The 21,853-nt window shown below is 46.3% G+C and overlaps 1 protein-coding gene across 4 annotated transcripts in view; it reads right to left on the bottom strand.

Moving 5' to 3' along the window:
* COBL (cordon-bleu WH2 repeat protein) overlaps positions 1 to 21,853 on the bottom strand; it is a 304,756-nt gene that overhangs the window by 137,165 nt on the left and 145,738 nt on the right. For all 4 annotated transcript variants that reach the window (XM_043872647.1, XM_043872649.1, XM_043872648.1 and 1 more), the window contains one exon: positions 2,898 to 3,080. In XM_043872647.1, the coding sequence (XP_043728582.1) occupies positions 2,898 to 3,080 (183 nt within the window). The remainder of the gene's footprint in view (positions 1 to 2,897; positions 3,081 to 21,853) is intronic.

The following is a 21,853-nucleotide window of genomic DNA, read 5'->3' as shown; positions in this document are numbered from 1 at the left end:
GGACTAACTATACTATCATAGTAATCCAGTTCATTAAGATTTTTTTTTATACAGTTCTTCCACGTATTCTTTCCATCTCTTCTTGATCTCTTCAGTATCTACTAGGTCTCTACCATTTTTATCCTTTATTGTGCTCATCTTTGGGCAGAATGCTTTCATGATGTTTCCAATTTTCCTGAAGAGATCTCTGGTCCTCCCCCTTTTGCTGTTTTCTTCTATTATTAAGCATTGCCCATCGAAGAAGGCCTTCTTGTCTCTTCTAGCTATTTTTGTAACTCTGCATTTAACTGGATGTACTTCTCCCTCTCTCCCTTGCTTTTCACTTCTCTTTGTTCTTCTACTATTTGTAAAGCCTCCTCAGATAACCACTTTGACTCTTGCTTTTCTTTTTCTTTGGGATGGTTTTGTTCGCCACCTTCTGTACAATATTACAGACCTTTGTCCATAGTTCTTCAGGCACACTGTTAACTAGATCTAGTCCCTTGAATGTATTCATTACCTCTACTGAGAATTCACATGGGATTTAAGTCACACCTGGCTGGCTTATTGTTTTTCCCAGTTTTCTTTAGTTTAAGCCTGAATTTTGCTATGAGAAACTGATGATCTGTGCCACAGTCAGCTCCGGGTCTTGTTTATGCCGACTGGATACAGCTTTTCCATCCTCAGGTACAAAGAATATAGTCAATTTGATTTTGGTATTGACCATGTGGTGATGTCCATGTGTAAAGTCATCTGTGTTGTTGAAAAAGGGTATTTGCTAAGACTAGTGCATTCTCTTGGCAGAATTCAGTTAACCTTTGCCCTGCTTCATTTTGTTCTCCAAGGCCAAACTTGCCTGTTACTCCAGGTATATCTTGACTTCCTCCTTTTGGATTCCAATCCCTGATGATGAATAGAACATCTGTTAGTTCTAGGTCTTCATAGAACTGATAAACTTCAGCTTCTCCACCATCCAAGGGGCATAGACTTGGATTACTGTGATGTTGAAGGGCTTGCCTTGGAAACGAACCAAGACCATTCTGGCATTTTTGAGGTTGCACCCAAGTACAGTATTTCAGACTCTTGCTGATTATAAGGGCTACTCTATTTCTTCTATGGGATTCTTGCCCACAATAGTAGATAAAATGGTCAGCTGAATTAAATTTGCCCATTCCCATTCATTTTAGTTCAGATTCCTAGGATGTCGATGATTATTCTTACTATCTGCTGCTTGACCACATCCAATTTTCCTTAATTCATGGACCTAACATTCCAGGTTCCTAGGCAATACTGTTCGTTGCAGCATCAGATTTTACTTTCATCACCAGACACATCCATAACTGAGCATAGTATCTGCTTTGGCCCAGCCATTCATCCTGGGGCTTCATTCATCCTGGGGCTATTGGTAGTTCTCCTGCAGTCTTCCCCAGTAGCATACTGGACACCTGGGGGACTCATCTTTTGGGCCTTTTATACAACTCATGAAGTTCTCACAGCAAATATACTGGGATGGTTTGCCATTCCCTCCTCCAGTGGATCCCATTTTGATCACAAATCAAAATACTTCATCTAAAATGCACTGCGTTACAGGCTTTTCAGACAAATTTCAAGGGCTGTGGGTGGAAAAGCCAGTAGATGGGCAGGGGCGTCTCTGAGATCAGGGATAAAGAACACCCCTGGAGGGACTGAAAGAGGTGACTGATGAGCAGACAGACTGATACACAGACAGACAGATAACCAGGCCAGGAAGGAAAGGAAGTGAAAAGTCATGACACTGCCACAGAGCCACTTACATGACTGCTAACCATGATACAGGGGTCAAGCTTTCCCTCTGGAAGGTACAGACCTGGTTTCTAATTCATTTTAAGTAAAGTCAGTTTATGAATAAGCCCAAAAGAACCCGGACCTCAAGACGAGCAGGGTGTGATGCCATGGACCATATGAACAGGCATGGGTCAGCCAAGTGACACCACGGAGTAGGAGGAAAGTGTAAAGAAAGTCAGCTCGTGCTGGAGGAGAGCTGGGCTTAAAGGGGCTCCATGTAAATGTCCCCATTCACGGGGTGAAGCCGGGAACCATCTCAGCTCAGTGAAGAGTCACTCACGCTTCTCTTCACACTGCCGATCAGCCTGTATCTCAGAGTCTGTGTGGAGCAGGCCTGCGGCTGCCCAGGGAAGCTCAGCTTCTGGAAGAGCCCAGAGCATGCTGACCATCCTGACCACAGCAGGGTGTCACTCTTCCCAAACCCCATCCAAATAATCTTTTTCCATGTCACACTTTAAGCCAGGAAACCTGTCAAATAATGTCCTGGCCCCTGGAAAGGGAGGGTCTGATATTTCAAATAGTGTTTCAATGCACATCAGGCAGATGAAGGAAGAAGCCCAGAGGGAGATGCCAGCTACAAGGATACAGGCTATGCCAGTCACCACAGGACAGTCACGTGCAAAGTCACTCTGCTCCGAAGGCTCCACAGATACAAGGCCTCCATAAATAGATATTATGTCATGTAGAAACCAACTTCTAATGCAAATACCTTCTCAGCTTTGCTGTGAATATAGATTATTTGGGCACCTATATTACATTAATATTATGTGTCATCTCTATCTTAAACACACTTCAGATTTCTTACAGTGCTTGCAATTTTCTCATTAAGCAATCATGCTCTAAATTTCAAAGCTAATGATAAATGTTAATCAACAAGTCTAAGCCTTTAAGAACTGAAGGCACAAAAATAGTTTCTGCTCTTCCCTAATTGAAGCAGTGTAGCATCTCACCTAGACTTCTAAATAAAGCTTACATTTTCACCCTGAGCCATCTCGTTGCTAATGCCACAAGCTTGACGGATGACAGTGCACACAGAGACCTTCCAGAGAATTGACAGGTTCATTTAGCTGGTCCACGCGATGCCCTGTCCCTACCTTTTCTGATGTCTTGTCTTGCACAGGTGGCCCTGTGCGGGGCAGTGTTGGAGGAGGGGGTGCCCGGCGCTTCTTCAGGTCCGACTTGACTGACACCCCTGAGATGTTGCCAAGAGAGAGGGATGGACCCAGGATAACAGAACGTGGATTCACACACGGGGAGTTCGGGGTCGTCAAGCAGCCCTATTGGAGGAAGAGACAAACATAAAACCCGCATTACTCCGAGATGCTTCTCGGTGCACAAATGATCAGAGATGAGAACTGAGCACCCAACACCCACCAGAGCTTCTCCATCATCGTTTTCACAGACAAACAATGTTTGAATCATGAGAGCAAAACCCTTCTATTTTCACTGTCCCGGGAAAATGACCACAGACCCCATTACCGGACAGGTTCCTGGTATGAGGTTTATTTTGCTAATCATGAAGGAAACAGCAAGACTGTTTAAACCTGTACGAGGAATTCTTACCAGCTAGAATCATGGGAAATTCCTGACCCACCTACAGTGATGAATTTGCCTTCTTAAATTTGTGACCTGTCATCAGACTGAGTACTTAGATGCTGAAAAGGGGGAAGGAACAGATCAATGGGTAGAAGCAGCACATCTTTGCATCTGGAGCAGCATTTCACCCATTGCCTGGAAGGGGCTTAGGTTTCTCCTAACTTTGAGGAGTTTCAAATAGTTGACAGGGTAGTGTAAACAGCCTGCCATGGATATTTCACGTGACCATCAAATGCAGTACTTCATGACATATCCCTAATGAACTGAATACAAATTCGACCTAACACCCTAGTTAATTGCTCCCAAGGAGCAATGTCTACATCCAGGGAGCAGACTAAAGGCATACATAGGCATTATTTTCAGTTTTGCCTCCTAGGTTCTATTTAGGGGAATAACGCAAGTGTTAGTGCAGGGAAGAGTATTTAGATAACTAGCAGTCTAATTCCAAATTAAAACTGAAATGGATGCCCATCCCTTACTCTGCTACGCCCTCTGTCCTGCCCTGGCCCTCCCCAGAACCAGCGTCTCCACTCCACGTGGTCCACACTGAGGGCCAACGCAGTGGAGTGGTCAGTCCACAGATGGGGGGACGCACTACCTGGACTCGTGACTTTGCCACTGATAAGCTGTGTGGCCTTGGAGAGGTTTCTTAACTTCTCTCTGCCTCAGTTTATCTCCTGCAAAATTGAGGTCAACAATAGTACCTACATCCCAGAGAAATGGTGAGAACTAAATGGGTTACAATAGGTGAAAGAGGCTTAGAGAGTTCACCGCACGAAGTGAGCATCCAGCATGTGCTATTACGGTTATTATGCATTTGTACAGGTTTTTTTCTCCCCCGTAAGCCCCGTGAGGACAGCGATTGTTCCCTATTCGCACTCACAGCCGAGTCCCAGGCTCCCAGCAGCTCCAAGGGCCCAGTTACCCTGTGTGCCCTTGAGTCCACACAGGCAGGAAATCAGTGGGTGGGCAAATCTGCCCTTACATTTCACATCAGGAACTTGTGGGTGAGCTATCAGCTCACCACATTTGAAATAAATATAGAAAGAAAACTCACCACTTTCAATAGCAGCCCTGTATGACCTGCCCTCAGCCTATTCTGTTCTGCCAATTACACCATTATTCAGTTTCCTGAGATTTTTGAGACTCAGATTTTCTTGTACTTAAGTATTAACATCAAAGGAAAACTGAATCCCTGCTTCTTATGCCTATTCATGCTTTCTTGTGAGACGCTATCAAATGCACTGCTCATCAAAAGCAGGGTCCCCATAGCAGGTCAGGGACCCCCAGGAAAGAGCCTTACATCCAGAAAACTAAACCCAGGCTCCCAGAGAAAAATGTAAAGAAAAATGGTCAGAGTTTCTCCCAGTCCTCCGGTTCTGCAGACATCAGACGTATACTAAGCGGTCACCAAGTCATGTCCAACTTTTTAGTGACCCCATGGACTGTAGTCCTCCAGGTTCCTCCATGGGATTTCCCAGGCAAGAATACTGGAGTGGGTTGCCATTTCCTTCTCCAGGGGATCTTCCTGACCCAGGGATTGAACCCACATCTTCCGCATTGCAAGCAGATTCCTTACTGCTGAGCCACTGCAGAAATCTCCTACTAAGCAAGTAAGCCAATGCAAAATGAAGTCTTAAATACTTCCATCTACCTTACACGTACCTCTATTGCAACTGTGAACACAGAAAAAGACAAAAGAACTTAAGTGCACTCAACAATGCCGGGTCTGGGTGGTAAATGAAGCAAGCCAGAGCAAGGGCTAGGCTGACCCAAGTCTGGAGCTGGGCTGGCCTGCTCGCATGCCCCCACCCCATTCGAGGGATACAGACTCACGCTGCGGAGGTTTGTTCAGGCCTGTGAAGCACAGCAGAGAACTCTACCCACTGCCTGCATCTCTGGAACGTGCCCAGACACACTGGCATCCCTGAACATGGATGTTGTGGCAGGCGCCTTGCATTCCCGACCCTAATTGCTTTTCTCCCCTCTTCCCTGTCTATGCTGGGAACTCCCAGTCCTTCTTGCCTCAGTCCCCTCCACAACGGCGCCTGCCCTGCCTGGCAGAAGCCTCAGCACCTCTTTGAACTCCCTTCGGCCCCTTCAGTGCCCCGAGTATGTTCCCAGCTCTGTGCAGACACTCTGTTAAAAGCACTTCACAGTGCATCTAGTTTATATCTATTTCAGGCTCTTCCTCTATAATCCTGCTGGCCTTAGAGCACTGGGACTTCTGAGTTTGTCAACTCTTTCCTGAAGTGGAGGGGGCGGGTGCTGACTCAATGCCCACCTTGCACACACAGGCAGGAACGGCTCCACCTGTAAAACGAGGGACCTTCCACTTACTTCAAAGTTGCTGTCAGCACCCAGCGTGTTTCTGTCACATCAGATGTGTCCCACATATGTGGTTTCCCTCTCCTTCGGTAAGTATTTTTTGGTAAGAATGATCTCATCAGGGCCACAGAGAGATGGCCTTGACAGCAGAAAGTTGGAGCCCAGGGCCACCTATCCTGGCTTTCTCCAATCCTGACACCTGTTATTGACGGGCTTCACAGTATTTGTGTCTCTGGAACAGAACTGAATTCTGACATAACAGGTTTTTAGCCAAGTCTGCTCTGTAGAGCACACACACCTCTCTCCCTAACCCATCCCCACCCTTCACACCCCCAATGTCAGTGTCCCCTAGTTCTCGGACCACCAACCCCTCTCAACACTGAAGCACAATAATGCTTCTCAACGTTCAATCCAGGGGCAGCCAAAACATCTTGGCTTCCCAGAGGATATTTGTGGTTTAACTCATTTCCTTCTTTCCCCACTCCTGGAAATTGCGCACACAATAAAGAAAAAAAATCCACAGAATAATTTGGATAGAGACATTGTTTTTTAAGTATGGATGTCGTTTAAGAGGCTAATTCATATCAGTGTAAAATAAAATGGTAAACCACGCTGTGGTCCATGTAGGCTGGGGTCTAGACAGCCCGGTCCACACCCTCCTATTCCAGTGTGGGGTTTTCTCCTGCTGCACAGTGGCCAAGTTTCATGGGAAACAGACCACGGCTTGCCTGCAGGAGGGATCTCATTTCCTGCTCTTGTCCAAACTGTTCAAAAGCATTTAAAAAAAAAAATCAAATCCTTTTCTAGTAGGGGAGTGAGTCATACCTTCCTACAAAGGTTGGCAGAAAAATTCACAGGTTCTGGCTTTCATAGTCACATCAGATTTTCTTAGATTTTTTCTCCTGTGATGGAAGCCCAATAAACCATTAAGAAAGAGCAATGGATAATGAAAACAGGAATAAAGCAAACCCAACTGACAGGGCCCACAAGGGGTCTCATTGTTAAGATGGCTCATTATGTTGATCTCACAAACAGAGAATAAAATCAGTGATCCTTAAGATGGACCGAATTGCCCAAACGACATTCTGTTTTCTCACTGGCGCCTACCTTCTCAAACCTACGAGACCACCAGCTACAACCTCCAGCAGGAGGTCCAGACCTCCGGCTCCCTGACGACCACAGAACTCAACTGTAGGCTAAAACTTAACCATCCCTTCAGAGAATTTTTCATTGGCGGGGTATAAGAAAGACCCTGTCAGAAAGGGAGGACGTGGTTCTCCTTAAGGGCCAGTCACCCTCTCGTTTCCCTCTAATAAATTCCCCTTTTCTTGCCTGAGTGTCTGACTCGCTCTCTTTTTCTCTGCATTTGCCTTACACCAACCTTTAGGACGCAGAACTTGTGGGACTTCAGACTGTGGGGTGTACACCTCCTTTGCTATCACTGGAGGGCTAATCAGATGGGAAACAGTACTAATGCCATGAGTTCACACCACCACTGACAGCCTATGAATTTATTACCTTCAGTATAAAATGATAAGATGGGACTTCACTGGTGGTCCAGCGGCTCAGATTCCAAGCTTCCAGTTCAGGGGGCCTTAGCCAGGGAACTAGATCCTGCATGCTGAAACTAAGAGTCTGCATGCCACAACTAAAGTTACACAAGCTGCAACGGAAGATCCCACACGCCTCAACTAAGACTCGGCGGAGCCAAACACATAAATAAATACTAAAAAAAATTAAGATGACATTTTGACCCCATCTCACACGCACAGCTGGATGTGGAGGACTGGGAAACATCTTTGGGATCTGTTGATTTTGTCACAGATATCTAATTTTGAATTAAATACATGTATTTGTTTTTGTTTGAAATGTACTCCGTATTCTAGTGAATCCTGATTTCCTTCTGTTTGTCAATGCAGCCAGAACAACATTCTGCACTCGTTCCAAATGTTGACTGAAAAATAATGCATAGCCGAAAAGTTCAGAGTTATGTTTTATTCAGTGGACAACACTGAGGACTTAAGCCTAGGACACAGCCCTTCTGAGAGCTCTGAGGGACTGCTCAGAAGAGCTAAGGTGGGAGGAGCCAGAATATATAGGGATTTTTGCAACTCAGAACATCAAAAGATTGCCATTAATTAAGGAAAACCAGACATCACGCTTTTCTATGTATGGGAAGATGCAAGAGTCTGGCTCACTCCTCAGAAATCATTCCTTTGAGATCTACCTCAGCTGCCTGGAGCCAGCTTCCTGTGGAGTTTTCTCATCCTGAGTCTTCTCAGCGTCCACCTTCGGGGTGGCTGCAGGGTCTGCTGGTTTAATGCTGGGGATCCTGTTTCCATTCCGAGTTCCCGCACCTCTGGGTGGCTGTAATGTGACCACTTGATGACTGCAACACCCTTTGTTTTATTGACACACCAGCAACATTTGTTTCTTTGACACAAACTCCCTTGGCTTCTCTCTGGGGAGATGCAGAAACCCTGGGGGCTTTCCCAGGAGCCGTCCCGAGATGCCGTGAGCTCCCGGGGTGGGTAGGTGATTGTAGGTTTGGCCTTAAGAACTAGCTCTGCTCCTAACCTATTGGGACCATCACTGCAGGCACAGTGGTCTCCGCGGGGCCAGCACTGCCATGACAGCTCCCTATAACCCTGGGGAAGGCTCTGGGAGTGCTGGGGCTCCCTAGAATGATTCTTGGGTTCACAGGGACTGCAAAGAGCAGGTTCTCTCCTATACTCATAATCCATCAGAGATCAGTACTGGGCAGGACACTGCGTGTGCCCAAGGTGAGCATCACCCTGTCCATGTGGGCCCCACTGTATCCTCTGCGGAGCTGCTGACGTCACCTGCCTCAGGCAGCTCTACAGCATCCATGTCACAGCTGAAGGGGGGCATCTGTCCCCAGAAACAGGAAGGGAGCCGTGACCTCTGACCAGAATATGCCTCTGAGACAAAAGGGGCAATGCTGTACTTGAAACTTTTCTGTCTACATTGTTTCAGGGATTTCCCTGGTGGTCCAGTTAAGACTTCCTGTTCCAATTCTGAGGGTGTGGGTTCCATCCCTGGCTGGGGAGCTTAGATCTCACATGCCTTGCAGCCAAAAAAATCAAAACATAAAACAGAAGCAATATTGCCACAAATTCAATAAAAACTTAAAAAAATTGTTTCATAAAGAAGTAAGGATGAAGAGCTATTTGTTCTCATTTCTCAAAACTGTTCATTCTGGCAAAAAAAGACTAGCTTGTGAGCATCAAGCACATGATAAAGTAGACCTTTTGACATGGTTGGTGAGGAATTGAGATAGAGGTTTTGGCCTAAATATTGAGGAAAATATTTTGGTTATAGTAAGTACAATCTGAAATAGTCATTGACGATCTTATCAGCATCACATGCTTCTAAATTAGACCATATATTCTTAGGATGGCATGATTTTAGAGTTTTAATGGGGAGAAAAGCTGAGGTCCAAGGAACAAGGAAATGAATTGAACTCCTCAGGATGCCTGAGTTCCTGGGGAATGGGATTCAACTGGTCAGTTCCGAGCATCCTGCATCCCTCTTCTCCTTTCATTATGCTGCCCCCTTTTGAAAGGATTTCAACAGCTTTGCTTTTCTCTCTCCTTTTCCTTTCTCTCTTCCTTCCCTCCTTCCTTCCTTGTTCCGTTCTTTGTCAAAAAATTCAGTGGGAGAGAAGTTAGTTAGAGCTGTTACCACATCATCTTTTCTTCGGATACAGGTTTTGGCAGGAATATAAGGCCGGGCCGCATGACAGAGCCTGATGGGTGACGGACCTCACTCTCCTGCCCACTCACAGCGCAGCCCAGGTCTATCAGAGCTCCTCTGATGTGAAAGCAGAGAGCACTGCTTCCCATCCACAGCTGCCAGCCCTGCCCTGGATGCTCTGCTTGCGTTTCCTTATCCTCAGAGCACAGCCTTCCTGAAGGACACACCCTTGGCTGAATCCCTCAGCCAGGGGGTACCCTGTCTTCCTGTGCCCTGGAAATCTGGCATCAGTCCAGAGCAAAGGGCAAAGAGGCGGAAACCCATCAGCTTTGTGAGACTGAATCCTCGTGATGGGCAGAAACACAGAACTTAGGAATCTAGTTTCTACCATGTGATGTGAGTGGGAAACAGCCATTCTCTGGGGCCACATTCCTCCTGGGAATGCCTGAAGAATGGCATTGCTTTAGAAGATAAGTTGTAGGAGCTATTTGGCCAACAAAATACTCTGTCATGGAAGTTCTCTGACAGTTTCAAGCTTCAGAACAATTTCAGAGATCTTTCCTCTGTTGGTTGGATTTTTCCTTACAACATGCCAAAAACATCCTGCATTCCAACAAAACTCTGGGAAGACCCTGAATACTCTGGAATACTCTGAGCCTTCTGCTGCTTTCAGGACCTCCTGGAAACTTGTGAGCAAACACGTGGGTTGCTTGGAATATGCTGACTACTCATAATTGACCACTTTCACCAAGACCATTTTAGAGAGCCAGAAAGTTGTGAAAAGCTTGTGAATGAAAAGGAAACCAGCCTCGCTATAAGTCAGAGGAGCCTGGCTGCAGGAAGGTGGTGGGCGCGCTGGGACCCCAGGTCAGTATGGAGGCTCCACAGCGGGAGTGGAGGAGGGGAGGGGAGCACGAACACTGGGTGAGGAGGTGTGATGGTGAGTGGAGAGAGGTGAGCATAACACAGTGCTAGGCTCATGGGGACAAGGCAGGCAGAGACCTGAGGGAAACACCCAGACCCGCACAACAGGGTGTGTGTGTGTGTGTGTGTGTGTGTGTGTGTGTGTGTGTGTGATGGCTTGCTGTGGTTCCATGTGAGATTTCGATGGATGCAAACTCAAGCACAATTTTGGCAGGTGGGAGTGATGATTCTAATTCATATGAACAATAAAACCTTAATAATAAAGGTTTCCCTTTCAAATGTGTGAAGTCTCCTACAATTTACAAGATAGCAGACTTTGAATGCTGACCTGTGAGTTCTGTTTACTAAAACTCACCAGAAGTAAGATTTCCTACATGGTCACAGTGGAGATAAATGAATAAAGGTATTGAGATGAATGGATTTCTTCAAAGGACATCAAGCCTCGCATGTCAAGTGGCTCATGTGTGTTTCTTGAATGCCGCAGGTTGGTTGAGGAGAGGACGTGAGGATCTGGCAGCTGGTTGGTATTGGCTGGGTCTCAGGGCTGAAGGAAAAAGACGCCTCTTCCCCATATAGAAACAAAACTGTTCAATACAATGAGAAAGACTCTCCCTGTAAGCAACCAGATGATTTCTAACACTCCTATCAAATCAGGAAGGCTGCTCTATAACTCCAAATAACTGAGTCATTAGATGGAGGAAGTCAAGCTGATAAAATGTCTTTTCCAGCAAATTCATCTTCAAGTAAAGTAGTAGGGTTTTTGTTTTTTAAAGAAGCTGGAAGTGTGGGTGTGATTCAGTCATCTGTTGGTTGAGGAGACCAGTTCTTCACAACCCCCTCTCACCTGCAAAGACATCCCTCATCCTTTGCTAACTACAGGCTTCACTCTGTAGAAGACTGACCCCAAAATTCACCACTGAAGATGGGACCCTTATGCAAGGGTCCAAGGAAAAAGTCCATTTAGAATGAACACAGGGCAACAGCATTTTGCAGACTTTCGTGGACAAACGGAGAAGGGTGGTCTCCCTTCCAGAAGGGAGTCTGAGCAGACGCTGGCCGCGAGCGGGGAGAATTGGGGCTGCAGGGGAAGGAAGGGATCCGACTCCAGACTGGAGCAGAAACAGCAGGGATGAGTGGGGTCATTCAGCTCCCACACACCAACCCGTGTGATCACAGGACCGTTCAACCAGGCTGGTAATCGCATGATGTCCTTTCACAGGGAAGGAAACAGAAGCAGAGAGCGCGGCTCCTCCAGAATCACAACCAGACAGGCTGGCGGGAAACAGAGGTTCTGAAACACGGCTGCACACTGTGACCCCAACCCCTGGAGCTTCTGAAGATGGGAGACGCCAGCCACACCCCAGATCAACTTCAGCAGACACTCTGGGATGGGAGTAGGTATTTGAATTTTTTTTAAGTGTCAAAATATGTATAACATAAGGTTTATCATTTTAACCACTTTAAAACGTGCAGTTCACAAGCATGAAGTACATTCCAGACGCTGCCCAGACACCACCATCTAATTCCAGCACTGCTCATCCCTCTAAAAGGACACCCTGGTCCATTCAGTAGCCACGGCCCATCCATCTCCCCAGCCCCTGGCGACCATCTGGCTGCTTCCTGGCTCTCAGTGGGCTTCCCTGGCTGCTTCACAGGAATGGAGTCAAACAACACGTGGTTTCCAGGTCTGACTTCTTTCACTCGGTGTGAAGATTTCAAGCTTCCTTTGGTCTCAGCCTGGGTCAGAGCATCCTTTCTCATCATGGCTGGATAATCCTCCTTCTCACAGACAGTGCATATTCTGCTCAACCCATTCATCTGGGGATGGACACGAGGCTTGTTTTTGTCTTTTGACTTTTGGGACTAGAGCCACTGTGAACACTGTGTCCCAGCGTTGGCTTGAAGCCCTGTCCTCGACTCTGGTGGGTCCCTGGGAGCAGACTTGCTGTGTCTATGCTCCATGCCCCCCAGCAGCTGCACCGTTTTATATTCTTTCCCACTATCAGTAAAAGGGGGTTCCAATTTCTCCACATCCTTGCCAACACTTGCTATCTGTTATTTTCCTTTTATAAAAAATTATGGCCATCTTCTTGACGTGAAGCGGTACCTCACTTGGGTTTGGGTTTGCATTTTTGTAGCTCATCATGACCCCGGGCATCCTTTCATGGGCTCGTTGGCCCTCAGGCGTCTGCTTTGGAAGGCAAGATTAGGAGCCAGTGCTGGAGAGTCCTTCCTGGAACCACCATAGCATGCTGCCCAGGGCAGAGGTGGCTCATTTTTCCTTCTTTCTCAGGACAGAGCCTTAGAGAATGAGCCCGGGACATTTTTCCTGGTCTCCAGCCCAAGGATGGCGGGGGTCCCCACGCATGACAAACCTCCGCTGGGAACAACTACACAAGATTTCTGTCCCTCAGACTTCCCTCAGAAAAGCATATCAGGAAGTGAGTGACATGTTTCTAGGGGAGCCTTGAATAGCTTCTATCTGATTTAAGGAGATTAATCATACATTCTGGAGCTTTACTATTAATTAACAAGGAATGAGTGATCTACCCCTGATCCCCCTCTGGGGCTCCACTGCATGCACAAGACACAGCTGATCCAGTGGGTGCCAGCCCGGCCATGGAGATGGGGCCTCAGGCCACACACAGTACAGAGCCGTCTGTGATGTCCACCTGTGAAGCTCTGCAGGTTCCGTCAGGCCCCCTGTGACCCTTTCTTGCAGCCTGGGCCCCCTGCCCTTGTCTGCACACCTGACCTTTAGGGACAAGATTCTGCATTTCTCCTGACCCATGCCCCCTCTGCACTCTCCCTTGAAGACATGAACTCCTGCTGGAAATAAAAAGAGAAGGAAAAAGGTGACTGCAGAGGAGCTGTGGGAGGTGGCAAGAGACCAGAGGCCCAGGAGAGAGGAGGGTTAGAAGAGCGGACTTTGGATCAGATACAGGTTTTCTCATCCCAAGGCAGGTAACAGAGAGGGAACGTCAAAGGAGATTTGAGGGCTTCTGTCCAATCTTTTCACTGCAAGGTGAGCAAGCCAGGAGGAAAACCAGCTACGGAACACGGTTGCTACAACCCATCAGAAAACTGGAGAGCGGAACTACTGCTGCTGTTTGTCATTCTAGGATTCACGCAGGGCACTTCCCTTTGTGGGTGGCACGTGGGGAGCTAGCGGGGCTGTCTGTTCAGTGAGGCAGCAGCGCAGGCCGTTGTCCAGGCCAGGGATGTCCGTGCAGGCCTGACAGCAGGAGGTACTCAGGAGGGGAGGGAAGTCCATCCCTGAGAGCAGCGCCTGGGAAGCAGCCCAGGGCAGTCCCTGGGACCGTCCTACCTCGGGGTTTACAGGCGGGCAGGCTCAGCCCCCTCTCTCTACCAGGGTCACGTGGGGCAGGGGGACAGGGTGCAGCTGGAGCGACGGGGGCCCCGGAAGGAAAGGGAGAGAGTCGCCACTTTCTCTTTTCTTCTCTCAGAACTCAGGCCCCCAGTGGGCACCTGTCAGCATATGTTTCACCAACCGGACTCGAAGGGGCTATTCCACCAGCCTGAAGCAAAAGTGTGGGTGCTCTTCCCAAGCTGGGGCACCGTCTGCCCTGCCCACGGAAACGCCATTGACCCCGTCTTCTCTCCCAGACACAGTGGCTTCTGAGACAGAGACTGTGCTGATACTGGGAGGCTTGGTTCAGCCTCTCCTCTTGGGCCCCCCAGGGCCCCTGCTCTCCACAGCATCCTCCCCAGAGCTGCCTGGGCTCTGCTCCCCAAGTGAGCCCCCAGGAACAGCCTGCAGAGGCCAACGGCTGAGTGTGAGAGCCAGCAGAGGCGGCTCCGGGAAGACTGCCCACAGCGCCCCATCCTTCAGGGACCCCTCACTGCAGTGGCCTCTGCCCGCTTTTCAGGGCGTCGGGGTCTGCGTGTGCATGTGTGAGGAAAGGTACACATACTCACACACATATGATATATATAACTTACATATATGATTACCTGGGGAACCCGCGGTGGCTCAAACAGTAAAGAATCCGCCTGCAATGCAGGAGACCCAGGTTCGATCCCTGGGTCGGGAAGATCTCCTAGAGGAGGGAATGGCAGCCCACTCCAGCATTCTTGCCTGGAGAATCCCAGGGACAGAGGAGCCTGGCGGGCAATAGTCCATGGGGTCACAAAGAGTCAGATATGACTGAGTGACTAACACTTCCACTTTTCACTATGTATTATATATTACTATATATAATAGTTATACTTATAATAATATATCAATGTATTATACTATATTATATGATATACAAATAATATATAACATTACATATAATATATATAATACATAAACAATATAACATATGTAATATATAAAGAAGCTGCCTGCTAATATAGGAGATGTAAGAGACATGGATTTGATCCCTGGGTCAGGAAGAGTCTCTGCAGGAGGGCACAGCAACTCCAGAATTCTTGCCTGGAGAATCCCACTGACAAAGGAGCCTGGTGGGCTACAGGCCACAGGGTCACAAAGAGCTGGACATGACTGAAGTGACTTAGCATGCACACACATCGAATATTATAGGATATAGAATACAATAATATATATATATAATAAAAATCTCTTATCATGAAAATACTCAAGCCCTCATTTCTGACTTGAATGCAGAATCCCCAGCCTCTATTTCTGGGTTCTTTTCCAAGTCTCTGAAGCCTCACTCCCCTTGTGCCAGGCCCACTAGCAGGGCAGTGCAGGCTGCCTAGCCTGCTTTCCCGAGCAGGTGCCCACCTGCCCCCACATCCCACATGCCGTGCCTGAGCCTGAGGGCTGGGGTCCCCCTCCACCCTCTGTGAGTCTGAGTGAGGGGCCAGGGCCCGTCGGCTCTCTGATGATGAGGTCACTGCCAGCAAGGTCGCACATGCCTGGGTTCTGAACACCGTGGTGGGGACCATTCTCCCCTCAGACATCAGTCACGGGCACTCCCTGCGCAGGGAGTCCTCAGCATAATGTTCACATTTCCTGGAGAAACTACAGAGGACAGGAGAGACATCCATCCTCTGAGAGGAAGTAGACACCCTCAGTGGCCTTTCCGCCCGGAGGGTGACATGACGGTGAGAGGACCACCCAGCCCCCTTCAGAAGACGGTTCTGGAGGATGTCATCACCGTGCAGATGGGAGCCCCCCGCGGCTGCTCAAGGCCGGACAGAGATGCAAACGCCACCGTTCAAAGGGTTACACGTCTCCTTCTGACCTTTTGGAGCAACTGCTCTGTTTTTCCCAGTACACTTTGTAGGGTCTTAGGGTTGGAACGGCAACCTTTGACCCAGACATGAGTGACAAGCACCCCAAGCAGACAAGGGATCCTTGTTTAATGCTAATTTAAGGTCAGAACTGAAGAACAGGTGCCCGAGTGCTGAGTCACTTCAGTCAGGTCCAACTCTTTGTGACCCTATGGACGGTAGCCCATCAGGCTCTCCATCCATGGGATTCTCCAGGCAAGAACACTTGAGCGGGTTGCCGTGCCCTCCTCCAGGGGATCTTCCCAACCCAGGGACTGAAACTGCATCTCTTACATCTCCTGCATTGGCAGGTGGGCGCTTTACACTAGCACCACATGGGAAACGAAGAACAGGGTTATCTTATTAATTGTAAGTCAAATAAAGAACAATCACTTGGCCTTGCAGGAAAAATCCTTGCACGTGTAGCTTCCTGCTAAGCGCTGAATCCCACCCCTTTCATGACAGCGACATTCAATGCCCATCCCTGAGATGGGGCCACGCCTCACTCTTCTCCGACCCCCAGGGCCTGGGAAAGCCCGCACACCAGTCACCTCAACGTTCACGTTTGTTGGGCTTTCTGCAAGTTTTTAGACAAAGAACTTGGAATAAACTAGCAAATAATATTGTCTAAGGGCCCCAGGTGGCCCCTTCTTTTAGGGAAATCCATTGTTGTGAGTGTTCTCACAGGGCGTTTTTACCTACACTTTCTGTCTCTAAGGAAGAGCTGATAAAGGCAGACATTCCAAAATCAAAAGCAATTTCGCACACCAGTTCATCAGCAGTACAAGTCTGCCTGGAGAGGGCACCTCCTCTCGCCCTTGCCGGCTGGCCTGTGAGGGTCTCCGTGGCATTTCTGTTTCTCGGATCTGAGATGGGGATGCTCAGGCTGCTCCGCACAGGAACCCTCTAACTCAGCCCGACTCAGGGATCCTCAGTGATGGGCCAAACCAGACCACGGGCCTGGTTTCAGGTACCAAGACCCTCAGGCGCACAACTAGCTGAGGACCACCGCCCGCCTGCCAGGGAGCTACTGTTACTTTGTGAGGTTAAACTCCACCATGGGCGGAGTTGACCCGGGGCCCCGTTCTGTCCTCCTGGCTGGGTCCTGGCTCTCATGGGGACTAAGTTCTTCATACTTTGGTGAGAAGCCCACAGTGTAGACGGAGGGTGCCTTTTACTAGCACATGGAGGATGCTAAATGAACACGAATTAGGGTTTCAAAGGCAGCCATCCCTGTTCCTTGATAAAACTGCACTGTTAAATTTGCTTTATTGCTGCCATATATCATGATTGACAATTAAATATATAGTTACAAGATATGTAGCAAAGCATTTTCAACTAAATACCAAAAAGAAGAAATGGTCCACATAATTATGCTAAAGCAAATGTAAATATAATCCCTCCACACAAACTTACTTACATCGGAATATTTTATTACTGAATGAATTTTATTCAATTAATATTAAGTAATATTTCCACTTACTAATTCAAATCAGAAATTTAATCAAAAATTCATGTAATAATATTTATATCTTATTACTGAAATATAAGTAACTTTAGTGATTTCATTACTGAAATATTAATTAAAAATGGACACAAAATGTCACTAAATTGAAATTGCTGAAGGTCTCTTGTTGCTTCTGTTCTTGGTTTATAGCATGTTCAGTTGCCTAAAGTCTCACACAGAAGCTTATGTGTGCATGCAAGCTAAGTTGCTTCAGTCATGTCCAACTCTTTGCGACCCTATGGATTGCAGCCCGCCAGACTCCTCTGTCCATGGGATTTTCTGAGGCAAGAATACTGGAATGGGTTGCCATTTCCTTCTCCATGGGATCTTTCTGACCCAGGGATCAAACCTGCATCTCCTGCACTGCCAGATGAGTTTTTTTTGTTTGTTTTTTTTTAACCATTTTAGCGCCACCTGGGAAGTCCAATAGATGCTTACATTCTCTTACAAAGGAAATGAGCTAAATGGCCTCAAACTGTGAGTTAACTGTAACTCAGATCTTTTGCTGAGAGCCGCTCCCTTCCTCCTGTCGAGGAAAGCAGCAGACAGCGAGGCAGTGATGGCGGGAAGGCCAGACCCTTGGTCCCGCCACAGGGCTGACACTGGGGACCACCAGCTTCCCCCAACATCAGCCTCCCTTCTTCGATTCCAAGCTGAGTGCTGTCACGGTCACCCGTCAAGACCAACTTCCTAGGCTCTCTGAGGCTGAGACTGTCATTACATTCTCACTGATGGCATGTGAGTGGACATGATGTCCAAGCAACCTCCAGACTGGCCAGTAGACACCTCTGTTCATAATCATTCCTTCCAATGGAAGGACAGAAAGATGAGGGTGGTCATCTGGATTCTTCTGTCCTTGAAAGGTTAGTGCTTCTATCCCTGGACAGTTCCAATCCTGGAAGGACTATGGTCAGAATCAAGAACTTCCCATCTCAGTCTCCACATCTAGGGAACTTGTTATAGCTCCTCAGCCTACCCTTATCATTTGGTGGCCGCCGTCAAAAGAGTTTGTGTGCCATGGACACTATACACTAGAAGCCCTGAATTCCTGCAGACTGAGGGGAAAATACACTGCTATTTTATTTACTTTTTAACTGACCCACTATTTGTAGATATAGTGGGAGGATCACATTAAGTCTAATTAGCATCTGTCACCACACTCAGTTACAGAATGTTTTTCTTGTGATAAGAACTTTTAAGGTCTTGCCTCTTAGCAACTTTCAAATATACAATACAGCCTTATTAACTACAGTTACCAGGCCTGTACATGATGTCTCCAGGACTGATTGATTTTATAACTTTTATAGCTATTAGTTTGTACTTTTTGACTCCCTTCACCTATTCTGTCCCCTCTCCTCCCCCATGCCTCTGGGAATCACAATCCGCTTTCTGCATCTATGAGCTCATTTGTATGTTGTTTATTTAGATCCCATGCATAAGGGAGATCAGATGGTGTTTGTCTTTTTTATCTGACGTGTCACTTAGCATAATGGCCTCAAGGTTCATCATCCGTCTTGTTGCAAATGGCAAGATTTCATTCTTTTTTATGGCTGAATAATGTTCCACTCAATACACGTACCACATCATATCCCCTTATTCACTGATGGATACTTAGGTTATTTCCATATTTTGGCTACTATAAGTCATACACATGGAAGCATATATAACTTTTCAAGTTAGTATTTTTGTTTTCTTTAGGTAAATATCCAGTAGTGGAATTACTAGATGATGTGGTAGTTTCACTTTTCATTTTTTTGAGGAACCTCCATACTAATCTTCGTAGTGGCTACACCAATTTAACATTCCTACCAACAGTGCACAGGGTTCCCATTTCTCCACATCTTCACCAGCACTTGTTATCTCTTATTTTCTTGGAAAGAGCCATCCTATCACAATGATACTCATTGTGGTTCTGTTTGCATTTCTCGGATGATTAGAGATATAGAGCATCTTTTCTTGTGTCTGTTGGCCATTTCTGTGTCTTCTTTGGAGAAATGTTTACTCACACCCTGTGCCTGAATTTTAATAGGAGTGTTAGGGGTCTTTCTGCTATCTAGTTGTACGAGTTCTTTACAAGTTTTAGATACTAACCCATTACTGAATATGTGATTTGCAAACTTTCTCATTCAATAGGCTGCCTTTCGTTCTCTTGCTGCTCTCCTTTGTCTCACAGAAGCTTTATGGTTTGATTTGCACATGTGTGCTCTGTCACTTTAGCGGTGTCCAACTCTTCGTGACCCCAGGACCACAGCGCACCACGTGCCTCTGTCCAGAGATTCTCTCAGCAAGAATACTGGAGTGAGGTGCCACGCTCTGCCCTAGGGGACCTTTCTGACCCAGGGGTCAAGTCTGTGTTTCCTGTGTCTCCTGTATTGCAGGGGGATTTTTTACTGCTGAGCCACCAGAGAAACCCATAGTTTGAGATAGTCCCACTTATTTATTTTTGCATTTGTCACCTACACGTTTGGTGTCAAATCCAAGAAATAATCACCAAAACTGAAGTCAAGGAGCTTACCACCTCTTTCTCTTCTAGGAGTTTCATGGTTTCAGGTTTTACATTCAAGTCTTTAATCCATTTTTAGTTCATTTTTATTTACAGTGTAATACAGTGGTCCAGTTTCATTCTTTTGCATGTCTGTCTAGTTTTCCCAACACCATTGATTGAAGACACTGTTCTTTCTGTATATTCTTTATGACTTTGTCATAAACTAATTGACCATGTATCTGTGGGTTTACCTCTAGGCTCTCTGTTCTATTGCATTGATCTGTCTGTTTTTATGCCAATGCTATAATATTTTGATTACCATAACTTTGTAGTACAGTTTAAAATTACAGAATTTTCAGCTTTATTTTTCTTTCTTAGGATTGCTTTGACTATTCAGAGTCTGTTGTGGCTACTTACAAATTTTAGGATTGCTTTATCCATTTCTATGAAAAATGACATTGGAATTTTGATAAGGCTTGCAATAAATCTGTTAATTGCTTTGGATAATAAGGATATAAATATTTAGTGTTCCACTCCATGAGTATGGGACATCTTTCCATTTATTTTGTCTTCTTCCATTTCTCTCAGCAATGCCTGATAATTTTCAGCATACAGGTTTTTCACATCCTTGGTTTAAATATATGTCTGTATATTTTATTCTTCAACACGCAATTGTAAATGGGTTTTCTTAGCTTCTCTTCCTGATAGTTTGCTATTAGTATATAGAAATGCAACAGATTTCTATATATTGATTTTGTAATCCTGCAATTTTACTGAATTCATTTATTAGTTCTAACATTTTTTTTTTATGGAGTCTCTACAGTTTTCTATATTTGGTATCACATTATCTGCAAATATTGACAGTTTTACTTCTTCTTTTCCTATTTGGGTGCTTTTTATTTCTTTTTCTTGCCAAACTGCTCTAAGACTTCTGATAATATTTTGTCTAAAAGTGGTGAGGGGAGCATCCTTGTCTTGCTCCTGATCTTAGAAGAAAAGTTCTTAGTTTTAGCCTTGAGTTTGATGTCATCTGTGGGCGTGTCATAGATGACCTTTTTTATACTGAGGTACATTCCCACTATGCCAACTATGTTGAGAGTTTTTGTCATGAATGGATGCTGAATTCTGTCAAATGCCTTTCTTTGCCTCTGTTAAGATGACTGTATGATTTTCTTCTTTTAATTTGTTACTGTGGTACGTCACATTCATTGATCTGCTGATGCTGAACCATCCTTGCATCCCTGGAATAATCCCACGTGATTAATGTGTATTGGTCATTTTAATGGATTGTGGTATTTGGTTTGCTAATACTTTGTTAAGAATTTTTTACATCTACATTAATCAGGGATAGTGGTGTATAATTTTTTTTTCTTGTGATGTCCCTTTCTGAATTTGGTGTCAGGTAATGTTAGCCTCATACAATGAGTTTGGAAGTGCTCCTTCCTTTTTGTGCTTTTTGGAACAATTTGAGAAAGAGTGGTATAATTCTCTGAATGCTTGACAGAATTTCCCAGTGAAGCTAGCTGGTCCTGAACTTCTGTTTGGTGGATCCCCTACAGGTTTAAATAGTAGCCTTAGATCAAACATCTGAGAAGGTGACTGTGCAGAACAAGTAAAAAGCAGTGTGCTATGCCCCAGTCTGGAACAGACCACACTAGCCCTTCAGACTTTCTTGACCCTTGGTCACAATCTGCCTCCACATTCAGCTTGGAAATGGTTCTACAGCTTTTTTCTGCTCTGGAACAAGGCTCTAGTCTCACCTCTCTCAGCTCACTGGACTCATTGGTCCCGCTGAACTTGCAACATCCAGAGTAAGATTTCCAAGCATTATCTGACAGCAAATAGACACACATACAGTCTATAACTTCTCATCTCTAACCACGCACCCTAACTTCTAGTCTCCGTTTCTCGAGAGTAAAGGAAACCCCTCAACACCACTTCTACCTTGCTCCTCAGACGGCAGCCTGGGTGAAGCGCGACATCCTCATGATGGTGGAGGATGCTGGTCTCAGCATAGCACCCGAGAGCAGAGGAATGGTCTCACCTCGGGGACCTGCAAGGGGCTACTGCTGCTCCTTTGGTAGCAGTGACAAAGGCCAAGAAAAGAAGGGGCTCTGAGGACCTCAGAGGACTGGTACCATACAGGTAACATCATTTACAGTTCCCTTGGAAAGGGCGCTATTCCACAGGAGGCTGCAAAACCTCAGCCCGACACGGCTTAATCAAACAATCCATGTCACTGTGACTCA

The sequence above is a fragment of the Cervus elaphus genome, chromosome 18, assembly GCF_910594005.1.
Source record: "Cervus elaphus chromosome 18, mCerEla1.1, whole genome shotgun sequence".
Lineage (NCBI taxonomy): Eukaryota > Metazoa > Chordata > Mammalia > Artiodactyla > Cervidae > Cervus > Cervus elaphus.
The sequence above is the reverse complement of the archived record's forward strand: the minus strand, read 5'-3'. Positions and strand labels throughout refer to the sequence as shown.